Source organism: Ciconia boyciana, chromosome 2 (assembly GCF_034638445.1).
Source record: "Ciconia boyciana chromosome 2, ASM3463844v1, whole genome shotgun sequence".
NCBI classification, from domain to species: domain Eukaryota; kingdom Metazoa; phylum Chordata; class Aves; order Ciconiiformes; family Ciconiidae; genus Ciconia; species Ciconia boyciana.
The window spans coordinates 133,347,428-133,373,968 of NC_132935.1; the positions used below are offsets into that span (position 1 = coordinate 133,347,428).

The 26,541-nt window shown below is 41.8% G+C and overlaps 1 protein-coding gene across 2 annotated transcripts in view; it reads left to right on the forward strand.

Annotated features, from left to right (window-relative positions):
• Positions 1-26,541, forward strand: part of RAPGEF5 (Rap guanine nucleotide exchange factor 5) — a 167,896-nt gene that overhangs the window by 12,927 nt on the left and 128,428 nt on the right. For both annotated transcript variants that reach the window (XM_072854152.1, XM_072854153.1), the window contains exons 2-5: positions 19,066-19,116; positions 20,236-20,342; positions 21,368-21,489; positions 22,860-23,028. In XM_072854152.1, coding sequence (XP_072710253.1) covers positions 19,066-19,116; positions 20,236-20,342; positions 21,368-21,489; positions 22,860-23,028 — 449 coding nt within the window. The remainder of the gene's footprint in view (positions 1-19,065; positions 19,117-20,235; positions 20,343-21,367; positions 21,490-22,859; positions 23,029-26,541) is intronic.

Genomic DNA, 26,541 nt, shown 5'->3' on the forward strand with positions numbered 1-26,541 from the left:
TTCCGAAGAAGCTACCCAGAGACAATAATAATTTCTTTTTATAATCCTGAGTTAAAAACTGTTCCCTGTCACTGAAGAGCTAATGGTAAATTTTGTGAGACTTCCCAAACTGGAAACCTGATTTTTTTTATTTTTTATTTGAGCTAAGCAAGAAAACAGACTGAATCTTCATCCCTTGCTTTAGCAGTTCTTGGTGTTATCTGACTTATAGAAACAAAGCTAAATACTGAGGGTCTGTGAGTCATCATCTTTTCAGCCTGAGCCAACTCCAGTTTCAGTATGTGTATGCTTCTTTCTTTATACGGTGACTTTTTCCCTCCTAAGTTAGTCATTGTTATCTCTTGGCACAAGTGGAGAAGTTAAAAATGTCAACAAGCATGAGGCACGCTAAAAACATGCAAACAAACCTCTCGTGTAATCTTCCAAACCCCAGAGCGTTCCTGTTCCCATTACTTTGTTGTTCATGAACCCATCTGATCTTTTGATCCTATCCTGGTGGAGGGAGCAGGGAGGTCAATTCCAAGGCAAAGGTTTACTGACCAGGAATGGTGTCCTAGAGGCCCTCTCCAGTTAACTTCTGCTAGTGTGTCCAGTGCCCACAACAGACATTATGGCATTGCATAGACAAAAGGCAGCAAATAGATGAGAGGTGAAAAAACTTTTGTTAATCTCTTTTGCAAGCTTCGCTTTTTGAAGAAGTCTCTGTGTGTGTATCTACGTACCAAGAAGGTGCTGAAACTCTGTTTAATTTTGCTACAGTTATTTTTGGCACTTGGGAGCTGACCAAATAGATACGTTATCCCATAGGCTTAGGCTGGCTTAGGTGAAATTGGTGAAGCCCATGTGGTTTGTGGTGGTGGTTCCACTGAGACAAGGACTGGTTTGAAGTCATCTCTAAAAAGCTGGTGTGGGAAAGGATGGAGCAGTGAGCAAGTCGTTTGGGGTGAGAATCAACTGGTTCTTGAAGACAGTGTATCTCAAAATGAAGGTCTTTTACAGTAAGTGGCGATTTGCCATCAATCTGCCCTAGTGCCACAGTTTAACTGATGGCTTGGGTGTCCCTGCTGCAAAATGAGTTATCAAGCTGGAGGGGCTTTTGAGATTGTCATGGCAAAGGGGTTGGAAGAGTCTGAACAGGTATTACCTACTTTGGTAGGGTGTCCAGGTTGGCCCAGGCTTACTTGGTGAATTGATGAGGGCAGACTGAGCATCACACCAGACTGTTAGGAGGTCACCGACATCTTGCTCTTCGTTAGTGTTTATAGAAACACAGGTAGTGTACCTCTGCTAGTCTCTGACAGATCAGTCCCTGCGGTAGGGAATACTGCAGTATTTAATCTTTTAGATCATTTTGCCTCCCTCATTTCAGTCTAAATTCTCTAACAAATTAGCATCTTCCATGGGCGTATCGCTTGAACCAACTTTTAAAGGCAGCAGTTCCCCATCTCTCCCCTGCTCTCCTTGCTGTCTCCTGCCTCCTACTTTGTGTAGGTCAGAAAACATTTGCTAACTTAAAATGATATTTATTACTGACTTTTAAATCTGGGTGGGCTGGTAACCAGGATACAGTGGGCAAGTGGAAGGAGGATAACAGCATGTTGAAGTGATAAATGTTGCAAGCATTGTCTATGATGCAGCATATTAAAGAGGAAGAAAGTTAATTCTCTTTGCCCCTAGACCTGAAAAAATGTGGTCAGTCTTTACCTCTGGTGCTTTTAGTTCCATGGGACAAAGCAGCCCTTCAAGGATCTTGGGGTGAAGACTCAATCTGGTGAAGCAGAAGAAGGTGGCTCAGTTCTTTGTTGCTGCTTTACATGGATATGTAAAGGAGGATCCTGGAAGAGCCGTGGACAGTGGTGTCTCTGGTAGAGCAAGGAGAATGCAGCTCCAAGTGGCACAGGAAATGCGTGAGCTGCTGCTTAGTCTGATGGTCAGACGCTCCTCAAATGTACTCTTCTTAGTACTGGCTGCCAGGCCTGACTGTCCTCAGGTGGTGGAAATGTGACCCTGTAGAAAGTCAGTGATGTGTGAGTCCTTTCCTCTGATTGTACTATGGCATCTGCTGGCTCTTTGAGGTTGCCTTGTTCAGGATACGCTCAGCTATACTTCGGCTGTGAGTAATGCAGAGGCTATTGTACTTTTCTTTTATATGCCCTGGTTCACACAACCGATAAGCGTGCTTACATTCACATTGTGTCCTTCTGCTTCTCTCTTACGTGTTCTAATGAGTATTTCCTTAAAAATAGTTATACTGCTGCCACTGCTGTCTTCAGTGAGGGATGAGATCCTTGTCTGGGCTGTTATTGCAGATTCTGCAGGTGCAGGCTGTGGTTACTGCCTCATGTACATTTTGAAACAGCCTTAGAAAGGTCATCCACAACTTTCAAGACAAGAGACTTCTGTTTTAAAACAAAAGCTTATAACCAATTGACTAGGAAGGCTGCTTAATAGAGTTTCACTGGGCTGTGCCAACTATAGTTAAACCCTTAGTATGATCTTCTGACACATATTTTCTGGACTGTCCCCATATCTGGTGGATGTCTGGCCCATTCCACGGTGAGATAAGTAACCCCCAAACAGTTCCTCTGGAGGAGTAATCTTCCTTACAGCACCTGATGTACAGAGATGTTGTTGAAATCATGGAGAATTCAGTCTCTTTGTCAAGACACATCTGACACAGGCATGTATGTTCAACTTCATAATATATAATTCACCTCAGATCCCTGCACTGCTGTAATACTATGGACTTCTTTTTTCCACTGCACACATGTTTTTCATGCTAATTTAGACTCTAGCACTTTTTTTTTTTTGCATGTGCTTTTGAATATGGGAGTAAGATTGACTAGGATATAGACATCATATGGTGGGACTTCTGCTGGGATGGAGAACTAGATAATAGTTTCAAATGCAATTAAAGGTTAATTAATTCAGATAATTTAATCATGTAAAAACAGAAAAATCTTCTAATCCTTTGACTCTCAAATTTTGGACTTTGTTTAAGGAATAGTACCTTTCTTGTAAAGGAAAAAAACATTTGTGTCTTTATATTTGTTTAAAGGCCTCCTAATGTATGTAAGGAATGAAACAAAGGGATAGGAACTTTATGCTTTAACTACCAGGTCTAGTTTTGCTGGAGGGTTTTTTTCTGAGGGCTGGAAATTGCCAGGATTAATGACCTCACATGGGACAAGAGGCTGATGTGGGACCAATTGAAGGCTTATATTTATTTGTTTGTTTCTCTAGTTAGTTAATTAGTTAGGCTGCCTAAACCATTTTTTTCAATATATACTTCTCCACAAAAGGTATACTGCAACGCAGTTTAGTACTTCCTTTTTCTATGAATTTGAGTGGGGTATCATCACAGAGAGTGTTAATCTCGCAAGAGTAGGTTGTCAAATTTTGTGGCTTTTTGCTTAAACTGAGTTTGGTTGAACATCTGTATTCTAAGCCTGAGGAGAGGTGCAGGGATCACCTGTGCAGGCCTTGTCTGATCTCGCCCATGCTGTCTTGCAAATAAATGATGAATGTGGAGAACCCTTATAAGGACCAGTTCTATTCATGACAATTTCAAATGTCTCTTGTTGGAGCAAGGTTCTGCCCTTCAAAACTGTAGATCAAAATGAGAAAACTCCCTGGTACCAGCTGGAGAATCTCAAGAGATAAAGAACCCCCCAGCCCTCACACAGAGGGATCAAACTTCCACAGCAGTAGGAAGAAGGACTTGTAGACTTACTTGAGTTTAGACTGAATAAATTTACAGTGACTAAATTCAGAATAATGCAGCATAGACATGATGTGACATATCCATGTGCTTTAGTAATATCAAATGTGTCCAAACCGTTGTTATATGAATAAAGAATGAAAATAAAGATATATATCAGAAGAAAGGCAGGTAATTAAAATTAAGGGTAAAGTATACCAGTAAGGAAACCTGTATCTTTAGGGTGGAAGTCTTGCCTAACTTCAAAAACTGTGTTCTTCTTTTCTTGGACCTATGTTCATGAAGGAGGTTCCTATCTAAAGATGCTTGAACTGTTTCTGTGACCTTAAGGGGGTGCTGAGCACATATTTTACTTTCTTAATAGCTTAATATGCATAAGATAGGTCATTTATATTATTTGGGTATGATCTTATCATACTAAGTAAAACTTGTATCTGTTAGGTATGGCACTTGAGCTGTTTTTCTATGTCCAAAAATTTACAAGACTCATCTGTGTCTTGCATCTATGATATTTTCTGATTCTATAAGTTCTCAGTCTAGTGAAAGCTAAATTTACCTAAGCTACTTTTAATGGTTGTTCGTATACAGTGCTAAACTGCTGTTCACGTTCTAATCCTATTCCATATCTAATGGTTATTGCACACTACTTCCCATGTTACTTTATGTGCTAAGTAATCAGGATTGAATGATAGGCGTGCAGTGGTTTCTGGCACACCGGCAGAGACTTTTGAACTGCTTTGTTTTTCAAGTCCCTTCCCTCCAAAGGTAGCAAACCTCCCTTTGGAAGTGGAGTGCACTTGAATTTTCATTTGTTCCTGCGTCAACAGACAGACCAAAGGTTTTCAAGCACAAAAAAGATCTTATCAGGGTTAGCGTGATCCCATTCTGCAGACTGTTTGAAGGTGCCGGTAGCAGAGCTCCAAGTAGCGCTGAGGCTCTGCCGAGAGCAGGTGAGGAGTTCCTGGATCTACTTTGCCAAGGAATTGCTTGTGTGATCCAAGGGAACGATTTTTTTCTTTCATTGCATACTGAGTGCTTTTTAAGCTCTCTGTACAGTGAGGCCTTGACTGTTTCATGAAACTAAAATAGTTAAACTTTAATAGTTTTTCTACAAAAAATTAAATTACAGCTGTTCTTATGGAAGTGGTTAAGAACTCCCACTATCCAGTCCATAGTAGGTTGGCACCGGCTTGTGCCAAGAGCTACTGTCAGTGAAATTAATATTGTTCCCAAGAGGTCTCATAACGGAGTGCTGCCAATACAAACAACAGTGCTGCAGATTCTCAAGCTGTTAAGGCTGTAATGCAAGCTTCTTTAACCAGAGCTTGTTCACCCAGCTTGGAGGCCGCTCCCACTCTCTGAAAACCTCAGAAGCAAGAAAAGCAAAAGTTGGCAGTTTTATTCATGATTTGTTGTGTTTTAAATGTGCTATAGGTATTTGAACTTAGAGTGGGGCTACCCTGGCTACATGGCAGAGAGCTTGGGTGCTTCTAGCCCTTAGCTGATAGCTGATGTTTACCAGTAAGTCTCAAAGTGCTTTGCAGAGCAGAGTGGTCATGGTTGTTCCCATTGCATGGGAAGGGAAATGACTTGCTGAAGGTTGCGACCACACCAGGTTCAGGAATAAAACCGAGGTATGTTGAACAGTCTGGTGCTTTGTCCAGTAAGTCAGCTGGTCTCTGTAAAATCAGAAAATCAGTTTCTCGGAAACAAAGGGTAAAGAATTTCAACGTCTTGTACCTGAAAGCAAAAACTGTGCTCTGCTTCTAGGAATAAGGTTTGGGAAATTATTGGGTGACCTACCTTTTATGCAAGCAGGGGTAAAAGCGGAGCTCTCTGAGAGCAGGGACATTAAAGAACAGGGACATTAAAAACATACCTTTGCACACTTGTAAAGCAATTCATGGACTATTTGTGTGCAGCTCCTGAAAAAAAAAAAAAGGTTGCCAGAAATGTATGCATTTTTCAAATAGTAAACTAAAACTGATGCAATTTACTGCAAGGTATTTTCATAATTCATAATCAAAGCACTGAATTTTAACTTTGTCTTTTTGTACTTGAAACATTACATGTACTGTCATTATTGAAATCTGTAAAACTGGTTCTTTATTTGCAAATTGCTTCTGAATAAATTAAGATTTGAATGGATTTTCTTATTCAATAATATATATACTTTGTATTGACATTTTTAGCTAGCTATTGGCAGCATCATTTATAACTGATTTGCTGAATATTTACTAATATTTGAAGTTTTGTTCCTGCATCTGTGTTCACTGAAATAGCAGCAGCAATATTGGATATTTTTTCCCTTCTGCTGCTTGTTACAGTTCTTGCGGCAGAGGTGAGCATCCTTGCAGCAGGGTCATGGGGGCAATTCACAAGAAGTCTCCTGAGCCTGTACTGGGGAAAATCAAGTCCTTAACCATGCTGACTTTGCCTGACACCAGAGAGGGAGCATTTGAACTTACATCTACATGATGGGTGGTTGGTAGTGACAGGTAGAGATGAATCAATTGTTTAATTGATTGTCTGCTTTAAAATTTTTTATTATATTTAATCTCTGACAAATGTGGGTTGCTGAAGGCTGAGGTCTGGCATGAGTATTATCTGCAGTAATGTTGACAGCAGAGGTACATCAGCTCCACAGCAGCTGAGACCTGGCACATTGGGTTAATGTGACTGGGAGAAGTTTTGGTGAAAGACTTACATGAATATATGTGATTTTAAGAGCCTTTTTGAAACACAGGGTGCATCTAGAAAAGTGTTTCTGGTTGCTCTGCAGCTCCACAGACTTTCTCTCCCCTTCCTGATGCAGCAGGTTGGAGGAGCAAAATTAAGTTGTGTCTGGGAGTGATGGAGCAGGAGAGAATTACAGAATAATTTGGGTTTGAAGTGACCTTGCGGAAGCTGTCTGATCCAGCCCCTGGTCCGAGCAGGGCTAACTTCAAACCCAGAGCAGTTGTGCAGGGCCTTGTCTGGTCAAGTTATGAAAACTCCAGGAAGGAGATTGCACAGCCTGGGCATTAGTTCTTGTTTTTGACACACAATTTCTCCATGAAATTTCTTTTTACTAACCACAGAATCATAGAATGGTTTGGGCTGGAAGGGACCTTAAAGATCATCTAGTTCCAACCCTCCCTGCCATGGGCAGGGACACCTTCCACTAGACTAGGTTGCTCAAAGCCCCATCCAACTTGGCCTTGAACACTTCCAGGGATGGGGCATCCACAACTTCTCTGGGCAACCTGTTTCAGTGCCTCACCACCTTCACAGTAAAGAATTTCTTCCTTATACTTAATCTAAATCTACCCTCTTTCAGTTTAAAGCCATTACCCCTTGTCCTATCCCTTGCAAAAAGTCCCTCTCCAGCTTTCTTGTAAGCCCCCTTCAGGTACTGGAAGGCTGCTATAAGGTCTCCCCACAGCCTTCTCTTCTCCAGGCTGAACAACCCCAACTCTCTCAGCCTGTCTTCATAGGAGAGGTGCTCCAGCCCTCTGATCATCTTCGTGTCCCTCCTCTGGACTCGCTCCAACAGGTCTATGTCCTTCTTATGTTGGGGGCCCCAGAGCTGGACGCAGTACTCCAGGTGGGGTCTCACAAGAGTGGAGTAGAGGGGGAGAATCACCTCCCTCGACCTGCTGGTCACGCTTCTTTTGATGCAGCCCAGGATACAGTTGGCTTTCTGGGCTGCAAGTGCACATTGCCGGGTCATGTTGAGCTTCTCTTCAACCAACACCCCTAAGTCCTCTTCCTCAGGGCTGCTCTCAATCCATTCTCTGCCCAGCCTGTATTTGTGCTTGGGATTGCCCTGACCCATGTGCAGGACCTTGCACTTGGCCTTGCTGAACTTCATGAGTTTCACCCAGGCCCCCCTCTCAAGCCTGTCAAGGTCCCTCTGGATGGCATCCCTTCCCTCCAGCATGCTGACCGCACCACATAACTTGGTGTCATTGGCAAACTTGCTGAGGGTGCACTCAATCCCACTATCCATGTCCCTGACAAAGATGTTAAACAGCACCGGTCCCAATACCGACCCCTGAGGGACACCTCTTCACACACACTTCATCACTGGTCTCCACTTGGACATTGAGCTGTTGACTGCAACTCTTTGAGTGCGACCATCCAGCCAATTCCTTATCCACTAAGTGGTCCACCTGTCAAATCCATGTCTCTCCAATTTAGAGACAAGGATGTTGTGCGGGACAGTGTCAAATGCTTTGCACAAGTCCAGGTAGATGACATCAGTTGCTCTTCCCTTATCCATCAACACTGTAACCTTGTTGTAGAAGGCCACCAAATTTGTCAGGCATGATTTGTCCTTAGTGAAGCCATGTTGGCTGTCACCAACCACCTCCTTATTTTCCGTGTGCCTTAGCATGGTTTCCAAGAGGATTTGCTCCATGATCTTGCTGGGCACAGAGATGAGACTGATTGGCCTGTAGTTCATTCATTTGTTCATTCTTCATTCTCCCAGTCCCTGCCTTTGCTTTCTGCGACTTGGGTGGTGTGGCTTGAGCACTTGCTGAGGCAAAAAAGTTGTTGAGTACCACAGCCTTCTCCATATCCCAGGTAACCAGGTCTCCCGTTTCCTTCCAGAGAGGGCTCACATTTTCCCTAGTCTTCCTTTTATCACTGATGTACCTATAGAAGCTTTTCTTGTTGCCCTTGATGTCCCTGGCCAGATTTAATTCTATCAGGGCTTTAGCTTTCCTAACCTGATCCCTGGCTGCTTGGACAATTTCTCTGTATTCCTCCCAGGCTACCTGTCCTTGCTTCCACTCTCGGTAGGCTTCCTTTTTGTGTTTGGGTTTGTCCAGGAGCTCCTTGTTCATCCATGCAGTCCTACTGGCATTTTTGCCTGACTTCCTCTTTGTTGGGATGCATTGCTCCTGAGCTTGGAGGAGGTGATCCTTGCATATTAACCAGCTTTCTTGGGCCCCTCTTCCCTCCAGGGCTTTATCCCATGGTACTCTACCAAGCAGATCCCTGAAGAGGCCAAAGTCTGCTCCCCTGAAGTCCAGGGTAGTGAGCTTGCTGTGAGCCCTCCTTGGTGCCCTAAGGATCTTGAACTCCACCATTTCATGGTCACTGCAGCCGAGGCTGCCCTTGAGCTTCACATCCCCCACCAGCCCCTCCTTGTTGGTGAGAACAAGGTCCAGCATAGCACCTCTCCTCATTGGCTCCTCTGTCACTGGGAGAAGGAAGTTATCATCAACGCATTACAGGAACCTTCCGGATTGCTTATGCCCTGCTGTGTTGTCCTTCCAACAGATATCGGGGTGGTTGAAGTCCCCCATGAGGACCAGGGCTTGTGAACGTGAGGCCGCTCCTATCTGTCCATAGAAGGCCTCATCTGCGCGGTCTTCCTGGTCAGGTGGCCTGTAGCAGACCCCCACTATAATGTCACCTGTCCCTGCCCTCCCTTTAATCCTGACCCATAAGCTCTCGGTTGGCTCCTCATCCATCCCCAGGCAGAGCTCCATGCACTCCAGCTGGTCATTGACGTAGAGGGTGACACCCCCTCCTCATCTTCCCTGCCTGTCCTTCCTAAAGAGCCTGTATCCTTCCATTCCAACACTCCAGTTGTAAGAGCCATCCCACCACGTCTCTGTGATGCCAATAAAGATCATAGCCCTGCAGCGCGCACTGCAGTAATGCATGCTTGTGACTCAGGCTACCTGGCTTGCGGAATGGCTTTGCCAAGTTGATGTGCCATCCTGCTTTCTTTTTTTATTTGGAAATGTGTTGTGAGAAGGTATTTTGCTGGCAACACAAGAAATATGCCAACAGAGGTACTTTGAAAAGCTTTTAAGTATGCAGACAATCCGCATTTTCCTACTCCTGATCTCTCTTTTCACCGTTTTGTTGATGTCTTCATTTAGATCTATCTGAAAATAAATGGTAACCTGTCACCAGGAACATCTTTTTAATTATAGTGTGAAATATCCAGTGTGCATTCTTTTGAAAGCTCCAAATAATGTATTATTAAATTATAACTTGCCTCATTAGAAATATTAATTGTTGCATAAAATTTTAATAATCACTAAAAAACCCCACCCACCTGCTCTTGGGTGCTACCCTCCAGATCAAAACCAAAACAGATGCTGATGGCCAGGAACATGATGGTAGATTACAAAGAGCATCTAAAAGGGTATTTATTAGGTGCTGAGTTTTAAAGAGAAATAAATGGAGCAATATTGCTAAATTTTTATGGTGACAGTCTGTACAGTGCCCATTTTCTACTGAAAAAAAGGGAGGATGCTGCTTTCCTGTGAAATGTTGCTGACAGCCAGAAAGAGTGAAGTGCACTGGGAAGCTTTTAAGGTAGCATCAGGAAAGGTATGGCTGAAATGGCAAACTAGAGCACAAAATGCTGCAATAAAGTTAGGTTAATGAAGGAACACGAATAGTCAATTAAGTGTACTCTGCATATTTTAATGTTATATAAAGCATGATAAAAAAGCAGTAAAATTCTGATTCTTTCTTCTTTTCATATTTAATGAACTCTTATTACAAACATTGTATTAGCATATGAGTTGAAAACGTCCATAATGTTTTTATAAGAAAGAGAAGAGAAAACTTGTTTAAGCTCTGTTTCTATATTGTAAACTATGGCTGTAGCCCATGCAGTCTGCAATTGATCTATGGAGTTAAATGAGACGGGATTTCTGTTTTACTTAAACCAATGCATTTATGTGAACGTGAAGGTGGGAGGTGGGGTTCCCCATTACTGACACCTTTAGAATTTTGAGTTGTCATCTTTTGTGGGCATAGTTAACTTCCTTTTTACGTCGACAGAGCAGAGACACTGAGGATTTATTAGGCATTTTATGCCATCATTCCTTGGGTAGTTTTAATCCAGCATAAACAAGTGCTTCCTCTGAGCACAGCTGTCCCTTCCTGCCTCCCTCCGCATCCCACTGCTTTCGCCTGTGCCCCTGCCGCCCGCCTTGCTAGCCATCGTGTTTGTATGGCTCCCCAGTGACCCGGCGGAGGGAAATAATCTGGGTTAAAATGAATCGTTATTTAACGAGCCAGTTCGTATCAGCCCTTCAGCTTGGTTCAGGACGTGGCTTCACAGACATGCGTGGAAGCACAAAGCAGAAGAGTGGTGGGGATGGGAAGGTGAAGCAGGAGGTGGGGGGAGGACACGACCTGCTTGTCAGCCGCCTCTTTTGTGGTACTTTAACCTGGTCGTGGAAACACATCATTAGCAGGAGAGTGGCCGTCTCCTTTTTTTAAGGAACATAAAGTTTCTCTAACCCAGGCATCCCTCTCTGCCAGTTCACCACTCCTCCCTTTCTCTCAAACTGAGTTGGCTTCTGTGTCAGTCTGCCGCAGCTTTATTTGAGGCACAGGATACGGACAGAGGAGGTTCAGGCCTGTGTTGGTGCCTTCCTGAAGCTGGATTTATCCAGGGTTTTTCTCCCATGCTAGGACTGGGGAAGAGGGAGGAGAGCAATGAGCCAGTCCCGCCGTATCGTCCTCTGTGATATTCTTTTCTATTCTTAACTTCTTTTGGGTAAAGAAAAAGGCATTGCAAACAAAATTTGCTCTTGCACACTAAATTACACTCCTTGCTAGGCTATGGAGTCTTTAAAAGTGGCTGGCTTATGCCAGATTAACTAAAAAAGAGTTTTGTTTGAAGCATAAACCCATTCAGCCATATTTAGTTTGGTAGGTACTGGAAACTACAGAAATGCTTCTAAACACATTGCTTTCCTGACTGTCGTTGTCTCAGAAATAAGTCTTTAAACCTAAAGAGCACTGCTTGTCTTTATAAAGAGCAACCATTTTCTTCGCAGATCCCTTTCTGTTTTGGGAGAGGCAAGAATGAACCATGAGTTGTGGGTTTTCGTTTTGTGAAATAACTTATTCAGATTCATTGCAGGTTCTTTTTATACAGGAAACAGGTGGGATATATCTTTTGGTTTCCTTTCACTAATGACCCATTTGGGTTTCTCCAGAGAGCTTTGCAGGCTCACCTGGGAACCCTACATTGCAAGCTCTGCTGAATGCAGATTTCTCTTTTTACAGCTTTTTGACCCTTTTATGCTACACCTAAGTATATGAAGTTTCAGATGATCAGGGGAAGATCTTTCCTTTATAAAGAAGATCCTTTATAAAGAGTTTTATATTTAATCTTAAATAAATATTAATGGAGAGAACTGTTCCATTGGTTGTTCTTCGTTATCCACGAATTCTGACAGAGGGTTTTGAGAGGAGCGGTGGGGGAAGGTTGTTTGTTACGAATATTGTTTGGCAGGAAGTCAGGCATATTCTGCAGTTTCATATGAATGATATCTGCTGAAAGTCAGCTAGCTTCCCAACCAACTCTGCTTGCTGTGCCTTAGCAACCACGAGGAAAAATCTGCTGCCACATGGAAACGGATTGGGATTCATGACAACACTCCCTCTATCCAGCCACCCTCAAACAACGCTAGCATTTCATCCGCTAAACACAGCACCCATGTCTTGTTTCTGCTTAAAACCCCTGTCATTTTGACAGTAGCAGGTGATGTCAAATGCAAAAATTGGAAGGTGGCAAAGTGATAAGCCAAATTGTTAGTAATTTTCTCTCCCTTCCCCCACTCCTTGCCTGGCATGAGTAAGCACTGGGAATAAATGAGCATTTACTCCTGCAGAAAGTGCTGCCTTCTTGCGTTGCAGGTTGAGGAGGGTGTGTTGGGCAGGTACAGCCCAGCTTCATTCCAGGATTCATTTTCAGATCAGGGCTGGACTGGAAACTCTAATTATTATAGCTGCTTGCTTTTAGCAATTCCAGCAAATCTTTTTGAAGGAAAAAACCCACAGGTTTCCATCAGTTGTAACAGTTGCAGTAGTTTCTATCCCTGTTATGGCATTATCATTGTAATGGTTTGTAATGAGAGAAAGAAATCTGTCTAGGAAAAAAATAATTACTTTTTGATTTGTGCGTGGAGTGGGAGAGAAGCCTGAGGGAAATTAAGTAAATACCCTTGGTGGATTTTTTAATTTTTTCCTGAGCCCCTGTATTGTTAGAGTTGAATGATTAGTAAAGAGAGAAAAGCACAAACAGATGATTGTTTTTGAGAGTGACTTTGGATTCAGCTTTATTTGTGATCCTTTTCCGTATGCTGTCTCTCATGGTTGGAACGTGAGAAGTTTCCAGCATGAATACTTGTGAAAGTGTATTTTAGGCTTGGATGCTTAAATGCTTGTTGGAAATCTGTCTGAATATATAATTTCCTTTGTGGTCACATTAGCCAATTTAGGATTCAGGTGTTGAGTAGTTGCAGAAATCCCCCTGTCAGGGAATAGAAACAATGTCATTACCAGGTAGTCTGTGCTACACCATGTGCATTTCAAAATGAGATGATTTTTTTTCGGGCTATTTATATTTAGGGAATAAGCCCTGATAGAGCACAACACTGAAGCATTTGCTTAATTTTAAATATACTGAGTAATCCAATTTGGAATGCACAAGTGCTATACTGAATTCTTTAGGGACATAGTGATAGTGCCCTGAAACTATGAACAATTGTTTTCTTATATTTGTACACAAAAATATTCCTAGAACTGCTCAGCAGTGTGGAGTTGATTATGGGCATGTTTGCAAATTCAGCCCTGATCAAACAGACAAATATTGATGAGTGTGTTGTAAACTGAAAACAGGTAAAGTTTGATTGCACATTGCAAACTCTTAATGTGGCATTATGCTCAATTTTTGGTAACGCAACCAGTTAAAAACCTAGTTATTTGAAAAACTTGGAGTGGAAGCTTAAACAATTTGCGAGGGGGAAGAACCCAGATTCTGCCTTTTCTCGTTTCTTTTAGTTTTAATATAAATCCTGCTGTAAAAGATTTAGAAAAAGGAATAATCTTGATTAATAAAAAAATTTCTTACTTCCCTATTTTTGCCAAAGCTTTTTTTTCTTGCTAACTGCATAGGCATATCAGAAGCTCTTAGAAGAAAGGCAAAACATTTGCGTCCCATATTTGAAATTATTATTTTCCTACAATTTCTATGGCCTCTTCTGTAGTGTACGGCGTGACTTCTAGTGTAGACAGGTTGCTGGCTGCTACCACTGTACTAAATCCCAGCTGAGGAAAGCACTTGAACTGGAGCTCCAGGCACTCTTGCTTTGTTTCTTTCTGAGCACGATGGTGATTAAATTGCTAGCAGATGTATGGAGCATTGCTGATGCTACTGCGACTGCAGTGCTGGCAATGGCAGAAATATCAGCAGTTGTTGGAACAGCTTGGGCAGGAGGCAAAGCACAAGCAACTTGTAGGCAAGTCATCCTCTGAAGTTGAGATGAGGCCAAAGCAAAATCCCAGATCTAAAAACATGGAGAAAATGTAAATGTATCTCCAAAAGGTATGACTGAAAACATTCTCTATAGTAGCTTTAGCCCTCGATTAGAACATTAACCAGGTTGTAGTAATTGCATAGGAAGTTGCTCTAGTGGAGCCAGTTCAATACTCTGCTGGGTAAAGAACTAAGTCAGCATCTCACAGGAAGATACAGCTTGATCTTTCCAATGGAGACCAAAATGTGCCTTCATTAGTACACTTTGCTTGTTGTGTAGTATGTCATGGGGGAATTTCTTTCCAAACCTTTCAAAAATCAGTTTGTGCGCATATATTAAGTGTTATCATCGATATCTTTGCATGCTTAGCTTTAAATAATGGCAACGATTCTCAACTTGTTAAAAATAATTGTCCAGTTGAAGCAATACGAATTTAAACCCAGATATAGACCTTGCATAGTAGTATCAGTCATTGAATTAGCTACTGCTTTTAAAAATCTAGCTGGAGTATTTGATTCTTTGGCTAATAATTCCATGAGCTGGTCATATAGATTGTAAAGAAGTATTTCTTTCTGGTTGTTTTAAATTAGTTGCTGGTCATTTTATTCTAATCCTCCCATTCTTTTAACACCATTGCTCTGCTCTTTGTGTTTCTAGTGGTTTTAAACACCACAGTAAACGCCTTTATATTTTTTCCCAATTTCAGACTAAATTATCTGTGGTGTATTCAGATTTGGATCCTAGCAGTCCTATTCCAAAACCTTCTTCTGGGCCACCTGTCCCAACTGTCCTCTCCTGTCACATGCCAGTCGTGTCCCCGAGCTAGGATGCCATCCCTGTACCACGGTCATACTTCACATTCCTGATCGCCCAGCCCAAGGCACCAGCTCCCTGCCTCTTTCTTCCTGCATTCCCAGCAGGGAAGCTGAAGCCACCTATGCACACCTACTCATGTACGATGGGGAGCCCTCCTGGAGGACCTCCAGCGCTCTGGATCTGCTCCACATGTGGTCTCTTGTCCCAGGACCATACGTGCTGCTACATCCCCATCTCCTCCCTGACACGTGATTTGGCAAAGCTTCTCCTCAAGCTGGTGAAGGGGCACAGGGGGACACTGGCGTGGCAGTGCCTGGAAAGCGGCACGTGGCATGGGCAGCAATAGCTGTTCCAAGGTAGTTTTCATGAGAGATGAGTTGTTTGCTTGATGACTAATGAATTTGCTTTAAAAGCACACTTTGGCTCATTCTAAAAGTTATTTTCAAATGTATTTTGAATTGGTGTGTGTGTGTCAAAATTATTTGGGAGGAGCAGCCTATATTTACCAAATACCTTCAGGGAGGAGTGGTGCTTCCCCCACACAGCAGCCCGAAGGTTGGGGGTTTCAAACAAAGCCTGGACCCCTGATCCACTCCCTCTTCTTCATCTCTCTGGAAGGTGACTGCCCAGTTTGTCCCCAACAGCCAAAGTAGAGTCTCCTGAACAGAGGTGTGCTCAGTAGCACAAAATGACGTGATTTTGTGCTACCTAAATATTTATTGAGGCAAGTTAAAAAAAAAAAAAAAAAGGAAAAGAAAAGGGATCTAGCTTGGTAACTAGGACATAAACTCCTAAAATTTTATATGAATTTCAGCCTAACTGCAGTGAGTGTTTCAACATTACACAGGCTGCACCAGTATCAACAAGAAAGATCATTTTTTTCTATCCTAGAATGCTACTTCCACTTTGTTTTATTTTATCCTGTGCAATTTCCATTTTCTTATATTTGTAGAAATTTCGTGTGTGTAGATTCCTGCATGGCAGGCTAAATGTACTCTCCTGGGCTCTCCAATGTTTCATGCTTGCTCCAAGCTGATACGGGTTCAGGCTGCCACCGACAGAAGCCATTGTCCTGTCTTCCCTTCTCCCATTTCAGGGCTGTGAATTCCTTTTCTCTCCCCTGCTCCAAGAGCTAGCATGGTGTGGTCTGAAGGATAAATGAGAAGATTTTTTTTTTCTCTACTAGTTTTCAGCCTCAGTCACCTTTTGCAGACTCCTTGGAATTTCTTCCTAGTATCTAATCTGAATCTACCCTCTTTCAGTTGAAAGCCATTACCCCTTGTCCTATCACTACACTCCCTGATAAACAGTCCCTCCCCATCTTTCCTGTAGGCCCCCTTCAGGTGCTGGAAGGCTGCTATAAGGTCTCCCTGGAGCCTTCTCTTCTCTAGGTTAAACAATCCCAGCTCTCTCAGCCTGTCCTCATAAGGGAGGAGCTCCAGCCCACTGATCAACTTTGTGGCCCTCCTCTGGACTGGCTCCAACAGGTCCGTGTCCTTCTTATGTTGGGGGCCCCAGAGCTGGACGCAGTACTCCAGGTGGGGTCTCACAAGAGTGGAGTAGAGGGGGAGAATCACCTCCCTCGACCTGCTGGTCACGCTTCTTTTGATGCAGCCCAGGATACAGTTGGCTTTCTGGGCTGCAAGTGCACGTTGCTGGGTCATGTTGAGCTTCTCATAAACCAACACCCTTAAGTCCTCCTCAGGGCTTCTCTCAATCCATTCTCTGCCCAGCCTGTATTTGTGCTTGGGATTGCCCTGATCCGTGTGCAGGACCTTGCACTTGGCCTTGTTGAACTTCATGAGTTTCACCCAGGCCCCCCTCTCAAGCCTGCCAAGGTCCCTCTGGGTGGCATCTCTTCCCTCTAGAGTTTCAGTCACACCACTCAGTTTGGTGCCATTGGCAAACTTGCCGAGGGTGCACTCAGTCCCACTGTCTATGTGCCTGACAAAGATGTTAAATAATTCTGGTCCCGGACCCCTGAGGGACACCATTCATCACTGGTCTCCACTTGGACATCAAGCCGTTGACCGTAACTCTTTGAGTGTGACCATCCAGCCAATTCCTTACCCACCGAGTGGTCCACCCATCAAATCCATGTCTCTCCAATTTAGAGACAGGGATGTGTGTGTGGGACAGTGTCAAATGCTTTGCACAAGTCCAGGTAGATGACGTCAGTTGCTCTTCCCATATCCACCAATGCTGTAACCTCATTGTAGAAGGCCACCAAATTTGTCCTTTTTGCTGACTTTGGTTCTATCCTGTCGTGTAACTGCACCCTGCAGTAGCAGTATTTTCCTGGGCTGAGGCTCAGCCATCCTCTGAATGCCAGAGACCAGGCCAGTGCAATGCCAGGGGCTGTAGTTCCCACCGGTATCGCTGAAATTAGCTTGCTGATGATAACGTCGTTAGCGCCAGCCTGGGAATGGAGCGAGGAAGGGGGAAATTGATGTATAAGCTTTGACCGTGCTGCTGCAGTGAGTGAGGCTTGTTGAATTAAAGACTTGGACAGAAACCAAGTGAAGTGGTGGTATGTAGGGCTGCTGCAGAACCGAGGTGTTAATGACGTGCCGTCTAGGAAGAGTTAGTGGGATCTGAGGCAATGTTGCACTCTTACGGCATCTTTGTTGGGTATGGGAGAGGGGAATTAAGCCTTTATGTTCTAGTATTTCCATATGGAGCGACTGTTATGCATGAAACTACACTAACATTTGTGATGAGCGTGGAAGGGTAAACAGCGTTAGATGGTTCTGTGGTTCCTTGTCACTTCCCTTTCTAAAAATACAGTAACAAGAAAAAGGAGGAAAAAAGCAGGTGGCATTACTGAAATATGGATTCTGTAATTCTTACAGGGTGTGAAGGATGATTTTTTTTTTTTTTTATGATTACAATATACCAAGTGTGAATTGGATCCTTCTCAAAGCGAGGAATTAATTATGCTGCCTACAAGTTGGAATAACGTGAGGGAGCACCACACAATCCTCCCATTGTGCTGTCAGTGCACCTGCACAATGTCTTCTGTTCCAATTCCAGACTTCTTTTAGGCAATGTTTATTTGTGTCTTGTGTGGCTTGTAGTAAGATAGAAGTTGCCAATAAGATTCCGAGTAGACAATATCTTGTCTTTTAACACTGACAAGATATGGAAGTATCATGGTGAGTAAAGGTGGGGTAACCTGACTCTCGTAGAGATGTTTATCCTGTCTCTGTTTGCTTTCCAGAGTTCTGGTTCACTGTTAACTTTATAACTTTAAATCCCCAGTCTTTATTGATCAGTGGTAAGGCTTTGGCATTTGCATTTCCCTGCTGTGAAGCGTTACGTGTCATTTTCCTTTCTATCTCCTCAAATATCAATCCTCTCTAATTTCATTGAGTGATCGGTTATTCTCATGTTACATAAAACAGAGCACAGAAAGTCTGTCTTTTCTCTGTGCCATTTCATTATCTTGTATAATTGCGTTATGTCTCCTGTAATCTCTCCTTTGTAAGGTAAATAGTCACAGTCTTTTCTGTCTCTTCTCATATTAAAATTTATCCAAATCCTTTATTATTCCTACTACTATTATTGCCTGAATCCCCTCTAACATTGGAGCGTCCACTTTTTGAGATGCTGTTACCAGTGCGGCATGTGGCATGGCAGAGATAATGCTGATCTACATTAGAGCAATGTTACCTCTGTGCTGGTCACCATTTTATTCCTCATTTATCCTAATATTTTTTTTAACTACAGTTAAGAATTTCATTTGAAGAGTGGTCTTCCTTGAGAAGTGTTCTGTGACCCTCAGGTGTCTTTACTGAATTGATAAAGTTTGCTTTAAGAGGTATTAGAGCACATGTAATTACATTTTCTCCCTCTAGTACATGCTACTTTTAATGTTGAGCTCATCATGATACTGTCTTTTCACCTAGGTTTTTTTAGGTTTATCTTTAAATTCTTCACTGTCATTTCTGGTTTCCTGGCCCAAATAATTGTGTGTTGTCTACAGACTTCACCACCTCATTGCTCATCTTCTTTTCCAGATCAAGAATAAATGTAGTAAACAACACAGAACTGAGTTTACCAAACCTTTTTCCTGATGTGAAAAAAAAATTATTTGGAGACTTCTCTTAGACTACTCAGATGATTTGATAAATTCTTTTTATGTAGATTTCAATAGCTAAAAGACCTAGATTGCTGCTACTTTTTTTCCATACAAAACCCTGAACAAAACTAAAGCTCTACCAAATTGTCTTACAGACCCTGTCCAGAAGAATTTCAAATCCCTATTTGGAAACTCCTTCAAACAAGGTACTTGTCAAGCTTCTTTTTAATTTCATTTCATCAAACAATGTATTGGGAATCTTTTTCCTTTGGTTCAGCCTCTTAATCATAGCTTTGAAAACACTTGTGAATGTGGCCTGCAGTTAAATCCAGTTAACAAGTTACAATTTGTGTATGTTAGAAGTTGTCTACTTCTATTACTGAATTTGCAAACTGAATTGTTGTGAATTCCGACACGCACTGGCTTCCCAGCCATTTAAACGATTGCCACTGTTTAGCTTACTTTTGCAATATTTGAGAACTCTGAGAGCTCTTGCATCTCACAAGACTTTACTGTCTCAGGATGATTTTATATTCCTTGAGAGATTCCTAAACATAGGAAACAAACAAACAAAAAAGGTGAAACCGTGGCATTGTTTTTCTTTCAAGTTAGTTGTTTGTGTTACTGATGTGTTTTGCTGGGATGGTGAGGAAACATCACAACAGAAGCCTGAGTTAAATTCATCAGTAAGGAGTGGTATACCGAGTCCAGGTGGAACATGGTTTTATAGAAGATGGAGTTGGGTCCTGTTTTGATAGACACATCTGCAGCCTTGAGGTGTAAGGTGGAAATCAGAGGTGTGTCCATTCTGAAAGACCACAGCCTCCTGGCAGGGTAAGGATGAACTGACCTGTAGCTATCATAGGATACCTCCAAAGTTTCTGAACAAAAAGAAAAAACTATGAAATGGTGTTTCAATGTGTATTAGGCTTGTATTAAATTATTTAATTCAAATACAGTTTAATTTTAACTATATTTGTGTGGTTTTGCCGTGGTTAATGTAGTCTTTTTGCTTTGCTAGAATAACACGTTTTCATTTGAACTCGTCTGTTGTTCAAAGGTAAAGCTGACAGATAGTAAAACCTCTGCTTTTCTAAGGCAGCAAATGTAAAAGTAGTCCAGCTCATGGGGACACCTGCAGCCGTGATACAACTGGGTATGGCAGAGGTTGGGGTACATTTCCTACGAGGCTTTGACTGCTTGCTTGTTGTTTAGCTGGGGAGAAGGCATTGCTCAGAGGGAGGGAGCGGACAGTGGCAAGGCAATTTACTACAGCAGGAATAAATCCCTGTTTGTCACAGTTTTCAATTTCTCTTTTCATTCAGATTTATGGAGAAAGTTCTTCCTGTGCTGGGAGAGCTCTCAGGAATATTTTTACTCTACAAGCATCTGACCTGATTAAAGACAGGGTGTACCTTACTGGCATTTGCAGGTAACCCGAGATAATTCATTCTAATCAACTGGATGGGTTTTATTTGCATTTGTCTATGCCCTGATTTGACAAGAGAGTAAATTCTGAGAGTGAGATTTTGTGTGTGTTACTAAGAATCAAAAATATTTTCTAAAAAAATTATTTAAAATCTCATGTACTTTAATATCTTTTCTTACGTTACTTTGTCAGTTGGTAGAAAGCAGCAATGGCCTGATTGTATGTCCATTAATTTAATTGCATATGATTTCATATACAGTTGTGTTTGTCTGTTATTTTGTTGAAAAGAAAGAGTATTAAATTCAGCCCTGGTCTAGAGTTATAAAAGAGATTAATTGGCTTCCTAAGATTTAGTTACACAGTGATTTTTTTGCATGTAGTTTATGGAATATTTCTGTAATGAAGTGATTTTCCATTTGTGTTGCTTTACAGCATAAATACTTCCTCCTATTTTCAATTATGCCAAAATGTTCAGGTCTCTATTATAGCACCATTCATTCATATCCGTATTTAAGAAAAAGCCACAACTTCTTTTTTTTTTTTTATGATTTAAAAAGATAAGTTTACCAATAATGTGAAAGACGAAGTACATCCTAGAGCAGCACTTAAGGTCTTACACATATATTGTGTAGCTGTATTGCTTATGCCTATGCTCAGAAAGGAAATAAAATCCTGAGGCTAAAAGCTGGATTTTATTTAGCTCTTCTACATCTTTGGATGACTGTCTGTATGCAGCACAAATTGATAAAAATATTATATATTGTAAAGTGTGCCACATGAATTAGGTATGTAAGGGAACTTATCTAGCACGAGTTCCCTCATTGTAAGTAAGGTCATCCCCTGAGACTTGCCAGAATAATTTCTTCCCTTGAAATGAATAGGATTACAAAAATTAGTAATTGAGACAAAGGGTTTGCCCTTCTGAACAAAAGGATTCACTTTTAATAGCTTTAAAAAATAGCTCTTTATTATAAAAGAGCATTTTAACATTACTGTAGTGTAAGAAGTGATGTTTTGCTTATTTTCAGGCGAAGCTGTGTTGGATCGGAACTGGTAGACTGGCTTTTGGAGCAGTGCCCTTTTGTTAAGTGCAGATCTACAGCAGTTGGAGTGTGGCAGCTCCTCCTGGATATGGGCATTATATTATCAGGTCAGACTTGATAGTACTTCTAGCGTGAGGAAGGCTATCAGTTTCTCCTGCATAGGATAAGGCTCACGTTTTTGATGGAAGAGGAAGGAGGGAAAGAAAAAAAATGCAGATTGATCCATTTTTCTTCACAGTTTATTTTACTATCTCTTTGGTAGGCTCACCTCTGTGACCTTTCATTTCATAAATACCAAAGATTAATCTCTTTTTTTAGGCAATTTCCTTCCTTTTGCCTTTGCAAATGTAATTGCCTATTACCATGTTGCAGACAGCATGCGTGTCTTTTCCAGACTATTTTTTTTCTCCTCAAGCTCTTTTAGGTTTTTCACAAGACAGCAGCTGTTTGGTCGCTGCAGATCATGGCTTTGCCAGATGACTTCTCTAGCTATTAGTGATTTTCCTTTCCTCTCTCTGTTTTTCATAGTTTTAGATTAGAATGGATTGAGAGAGGATTCTGATCCTTGAGACGGTGGTGATGCCAGGTTCTACCTGGCTGTCCCCACCTTCCCTGCCAGATTTAGGGGTTTGGTCCAGCTAATGTGGTTGGCAATAATTACACTGGTAACCAACCTCTGGAAATCTGATGGACTTTACTTTGTAGCTGGGACTACTTAGGTAGCTCAACTCGGAGCATACCCTGCCCTGGGGTCTGTGCTAGACACTTAACTTTCCTCCTTGCAAAAAGGTGAGGTGTTATGGAAGATTTCCGCTTATGTACATGGACGGTATACTTAAAGGTTTTCTTCTACTCCAGCTACACTGACAGTATGTCTGATCATGCAGCCTCAACAAGGGTTAAATGACTCTCCCAGCAGGAGCTTGTGCTTTTGGCTTTGGAACCCGTTCTTTGGTCCCAGTTCAATCCCAGTTATGCCAGAGAAGACAACAGCTGTTGTACTGACATACCATTTTACCCGGGTCTTGTCTACAAATCCAGTAGCCCTGAATTTGAGGAGAAGCTGCTATAATGATGGTCTGCATCCCCATTATTGAACTTTGTTTACTAGTGCCTGGCCATTAGTGAGAACAGATTAGAAGCCAATGGAAATAGAGGCTCAGAAATCTGACAGGTGGAAGGTTTTTATCCCCTAATTCTGAACTGATTCCAAAATTGATTAAATACTTAGCAGTCTTAATGCTTGAATTTCAGGAGCCTGGAGATCTTCAGATTGAGGTTTTGGGGTTGTCCTGTTTGGATGCACTGAGTTAATACAAGAGGGCAGGATTGCTTCTGTGCTGACTTTGCGATCCTTTTGCCCTGTGTGGTGGTGCAACTCAGCATTAAAGTCAAGTGCAATACAGAATGTGGTGGGGACACGGAACCTTTACATGGTAAAGGTTTAAAGGCTATCTAATGTTATTTTTTCTAACAGTGGACAGACAACTGTATTTTCAAGACACTCATGCTTTCTACCAGTTCTCAGCGGATGAATGTACCTACCTTTTCTGTGAATTTGAGAAAGAGGAAGGATGGAAGAATGGAGTAAAGCTTCTACTTCAACTACTGCCGTTGTCTTCTCCCAGGATTGACATGTGCAATCTGTAAGTGTGCTTATACAGCTGTTTGCAACTTTCGCTGACTGTTTTTAAGTGGCTGGCTTATAATGACACTGTTTATCCCCAAACCACAGTGCAAATGAGCCAGCTTTCTATTCAAGGTTGACAAGCTTTGTAGAGATGGGCTTTGTAGAGTGTGGGTAGATAAATGAAGGCACTCGACTTGGGGTTTTTGGCATATTGTGATTCTTAATGCACTAGCTTGCTGACTCTAGCTTGCTATATTACCTGGGCAAATGGCTTTATTATTTTTTTGGTCTCCTCTTACATTTGGAGGTTTGGCATGAATTTGGCAGCAGGCATGCTGTGGAGCTGATTGACTAGCAGATCAGATGCCCTTGTGCTGTGCCAGGATCAGCTATCAGATGGATAGAGAGGATGGGTAGAAAAGTGGTAGCTTCAGTCATCTGATTTTAGTTTGCTACTGCATGTTTGCCAGAGCTCTGTAGTCTCACATTTTTTTTCCTTTTTCAGAATATCCCTTTTAAAAGTTTTGCTTTGTGTATGTCTCCTCTTTCACCTGACTGTTGGATGCTATCATACCCTCTGTGCTGATACAGCTGCACTCTTAAATGTTGCCTATTTAGAGCAGCTAGAAGGAAACCATAGTTATTTGTGCCACAGTGAGAGGCCAAAACATAGGAAAAAGGTGTCAGTGAGAGGTCTGGAGGCTCATGACCTCTCATGCCTTAGCAAACCCACAGGAGCTGGCCTGGATAGACAAGTTGGGCTAAATTCTTTCATTGTCCCTAGCATGATGAATCCTCAAACCTGATACTTATAATGTGGAGAACTATTACTCTGCCAGTACTAGGATTTATTCTCTTTGATGTCAGAGACAAAACTTTCTTCTATAAGTACTTTCCTTCTCTACATATTAGATTTTACAAACACAGTCTCTCAAATAAATGTCAAATGGAAATATTTTAAAGGAGCACAAAGCCCAAAGTCCCTGTAAGCTGTCTCAAGCCCAGCTTCTTAAATTCAGACATGTTGAGCTGGTAGAAAAAAAATCTCAGTGATTTCTCTGCATGGCTCAGGGCAGAAACTTGATTCCCTCCCTGTTGCTTACTGCCTTCACCAACCAGAAACTGGCAGTTCTGGAGTGGGGATTCCCTTGAAAACGCATTTATTTGGTCAGCTTGAGTCAGTGTAGCCAAGTGACAAGGACTCCAGATTGGCTAAAGCAGGGGACTGAATGTGATCATCTAAGCAGATGACTCATATGGGAGAAAACCTTTGAATATGTTTGCAAATAGAAATTCTTGTCTTCCAGCCTACTCTGGTGCTAAGCAGTTTGTCTGTCCCTTAAATATCAGGGCGATTTCATCTTTATTTCAGTGGGAATTGGGGTTTTCCTCATTATCACTGCAAACCAGGCCATTTTTCATCGTTCATGACTACTTGTACAAAGGCTTTGAATCAAAAGACAGAACAGATAGGTTGTATTGATGTGTTACATGAAGCATGCTGGGTAGGAAAATGGATTGAAGACTTTTTAGGTTCAGGTTAAAAATGTGTCCTGCATGCTGACCTTGGCCGGAGAGTACCACTATTTTACAGTCTGCTTTGCAGTTTTATTGTTCCAGTGCAACTGTCATTTCTAGTGGAGGATGATCCCTGTCACATGAATTGAACAATTATTCATTAATGTACATTTCCAGCTCCTTCTTGCTCACATTATTCAAATTTTAGTTGAAGTTGGATTCCTTTTGGGAACATTGTCACTGAAGAATTATTTTCTGGAAGTTTTACCTGTCAGATTGTGAGGGTGCTTTTAAAAAACCACATATTGAAGGAATTGAATTTTAAATAATGGTATACTCTCGAGGGAGTGAGATATTAAAAGGAAAGGAGGCTTTTCCAGGTTCAAAATTCTCCCATGTTTGATGCAAATAATACACTGCTAAAACACAATCTGAAAGGGAATAGATGTCATGAGGTGTTTGTTAAAGTTATCTGACCAGGTTAAATAAATCCATATACTCTTTTTCATGAGGAAAGTGAGTGTCTTCCTTGCAGTGAGTGTTTGTCTTTTCTCAAATATATAAGCTGTTTTGCATACCATTAGAAGCATAATCTTTCTTGTAATTTAATATTTTTGTATTCATTTTTCTGTCTTAGTTTTTCTCATAGTCTGTATTGATGGCATTAATTCTGTAGGTACATAGGGATAGAGAAATTCTTACCTTATTAATTAGATTCCCTGCTTTTGATGACATCAGAAGCGACTACCTGCTTGTGCACCAAAAGGCAACGTTGGACATCTCCTGGTGGTCCTGGGAGCCAGACGAGCTCTGTCTCCTCCACAGCTGGTGGGCAGCAGCCTTGTGCTTGCCTGGACTTGTGGGGTGCATCAGTGGGTCTCTGTGGAGCACCATGGATCTGCTCTCCCAGAAGGAGTCTGTAGACCAGAGTAGGCACTAGCAGCTCTGGGCACTTCCTTCAGTAGCTCTTCTGGAAACCCTATTAAATAGAGGTGGCCCAGTCTTGACTTCCTGTACAGATTTTTGATGGATTTATAGTTGCTTCTGGTCAGTATTAGCAGTGTTACCAAATAATACTATAGCAGGTTCTTCAATGGAAATAGCATTCTGAAGCCTGAGACGTGCTTACGGTTCCTGAATAAATGCTCCCTGTTGCCTTTTGACCTTGGCAAATTCCCTATATTAAACATAACATTAGTGGGAATCTACCGTGCAAAACAAGACGGGACATAGCAGATTTTTAACAGCTCACGCTAAACTGAAGGCTAATGTCGTTATGTGTATTCCACAGGACTGAGCCCCTGTAAATGTTGTCAAATGAGATGGGACTGATACAGAGGCCTCTTGGGGTCATTAAACACCCTATGTTTATCACAGCCAATTCTACTTGAATAGAAAAGAAGTGAATATTGCAATAGCCTGGGAACAAAAGATCTGTATTGAAAGCTGTGCCATGGACTTCCTTACAACCTTGAGCAATCACTTAGGCTCTCATCCAATGCCTCCTGAATTCTTTTCCAGTGACTGCAATGCCTTTGTATCAGGTGTTTAATCTTTGTGTGCTTCTATTTCCTTCTTTGTAAATGGGGGTGTTTATAACAACATCTAATTCCCAGAACCACCGGTTGACTCAATGAACATTTCAAGAATGCACTGGGTACCTTAGACTATTGAAATGTATCCCATAATATTTTTTTAAATTATTTGAAGAGATGTTAACAGGGGATTTTTTATCTTTATCTCATATTGCTTGTTATTTTCTTTTCAGAAGTGTTACACTATATTCTCTATCTTCTGTCCTGAAATAATTTACATTTTATTAATTTTGGAAGAGTAACCATTCTTAAAAGTAGTTTCTTTTTAATGCAAAGAGCCAGGATGGGGTATTCATTTAGTTACTGCTTTATGGAGTTCCTGGAAAGCTTTTGCCGAACATAAACAGCTCTCAGGTATCCATGGGTCTTTTATTGGCATTGTAGGTGGATTGTAAAGCCAGCTTAGAGACATATGT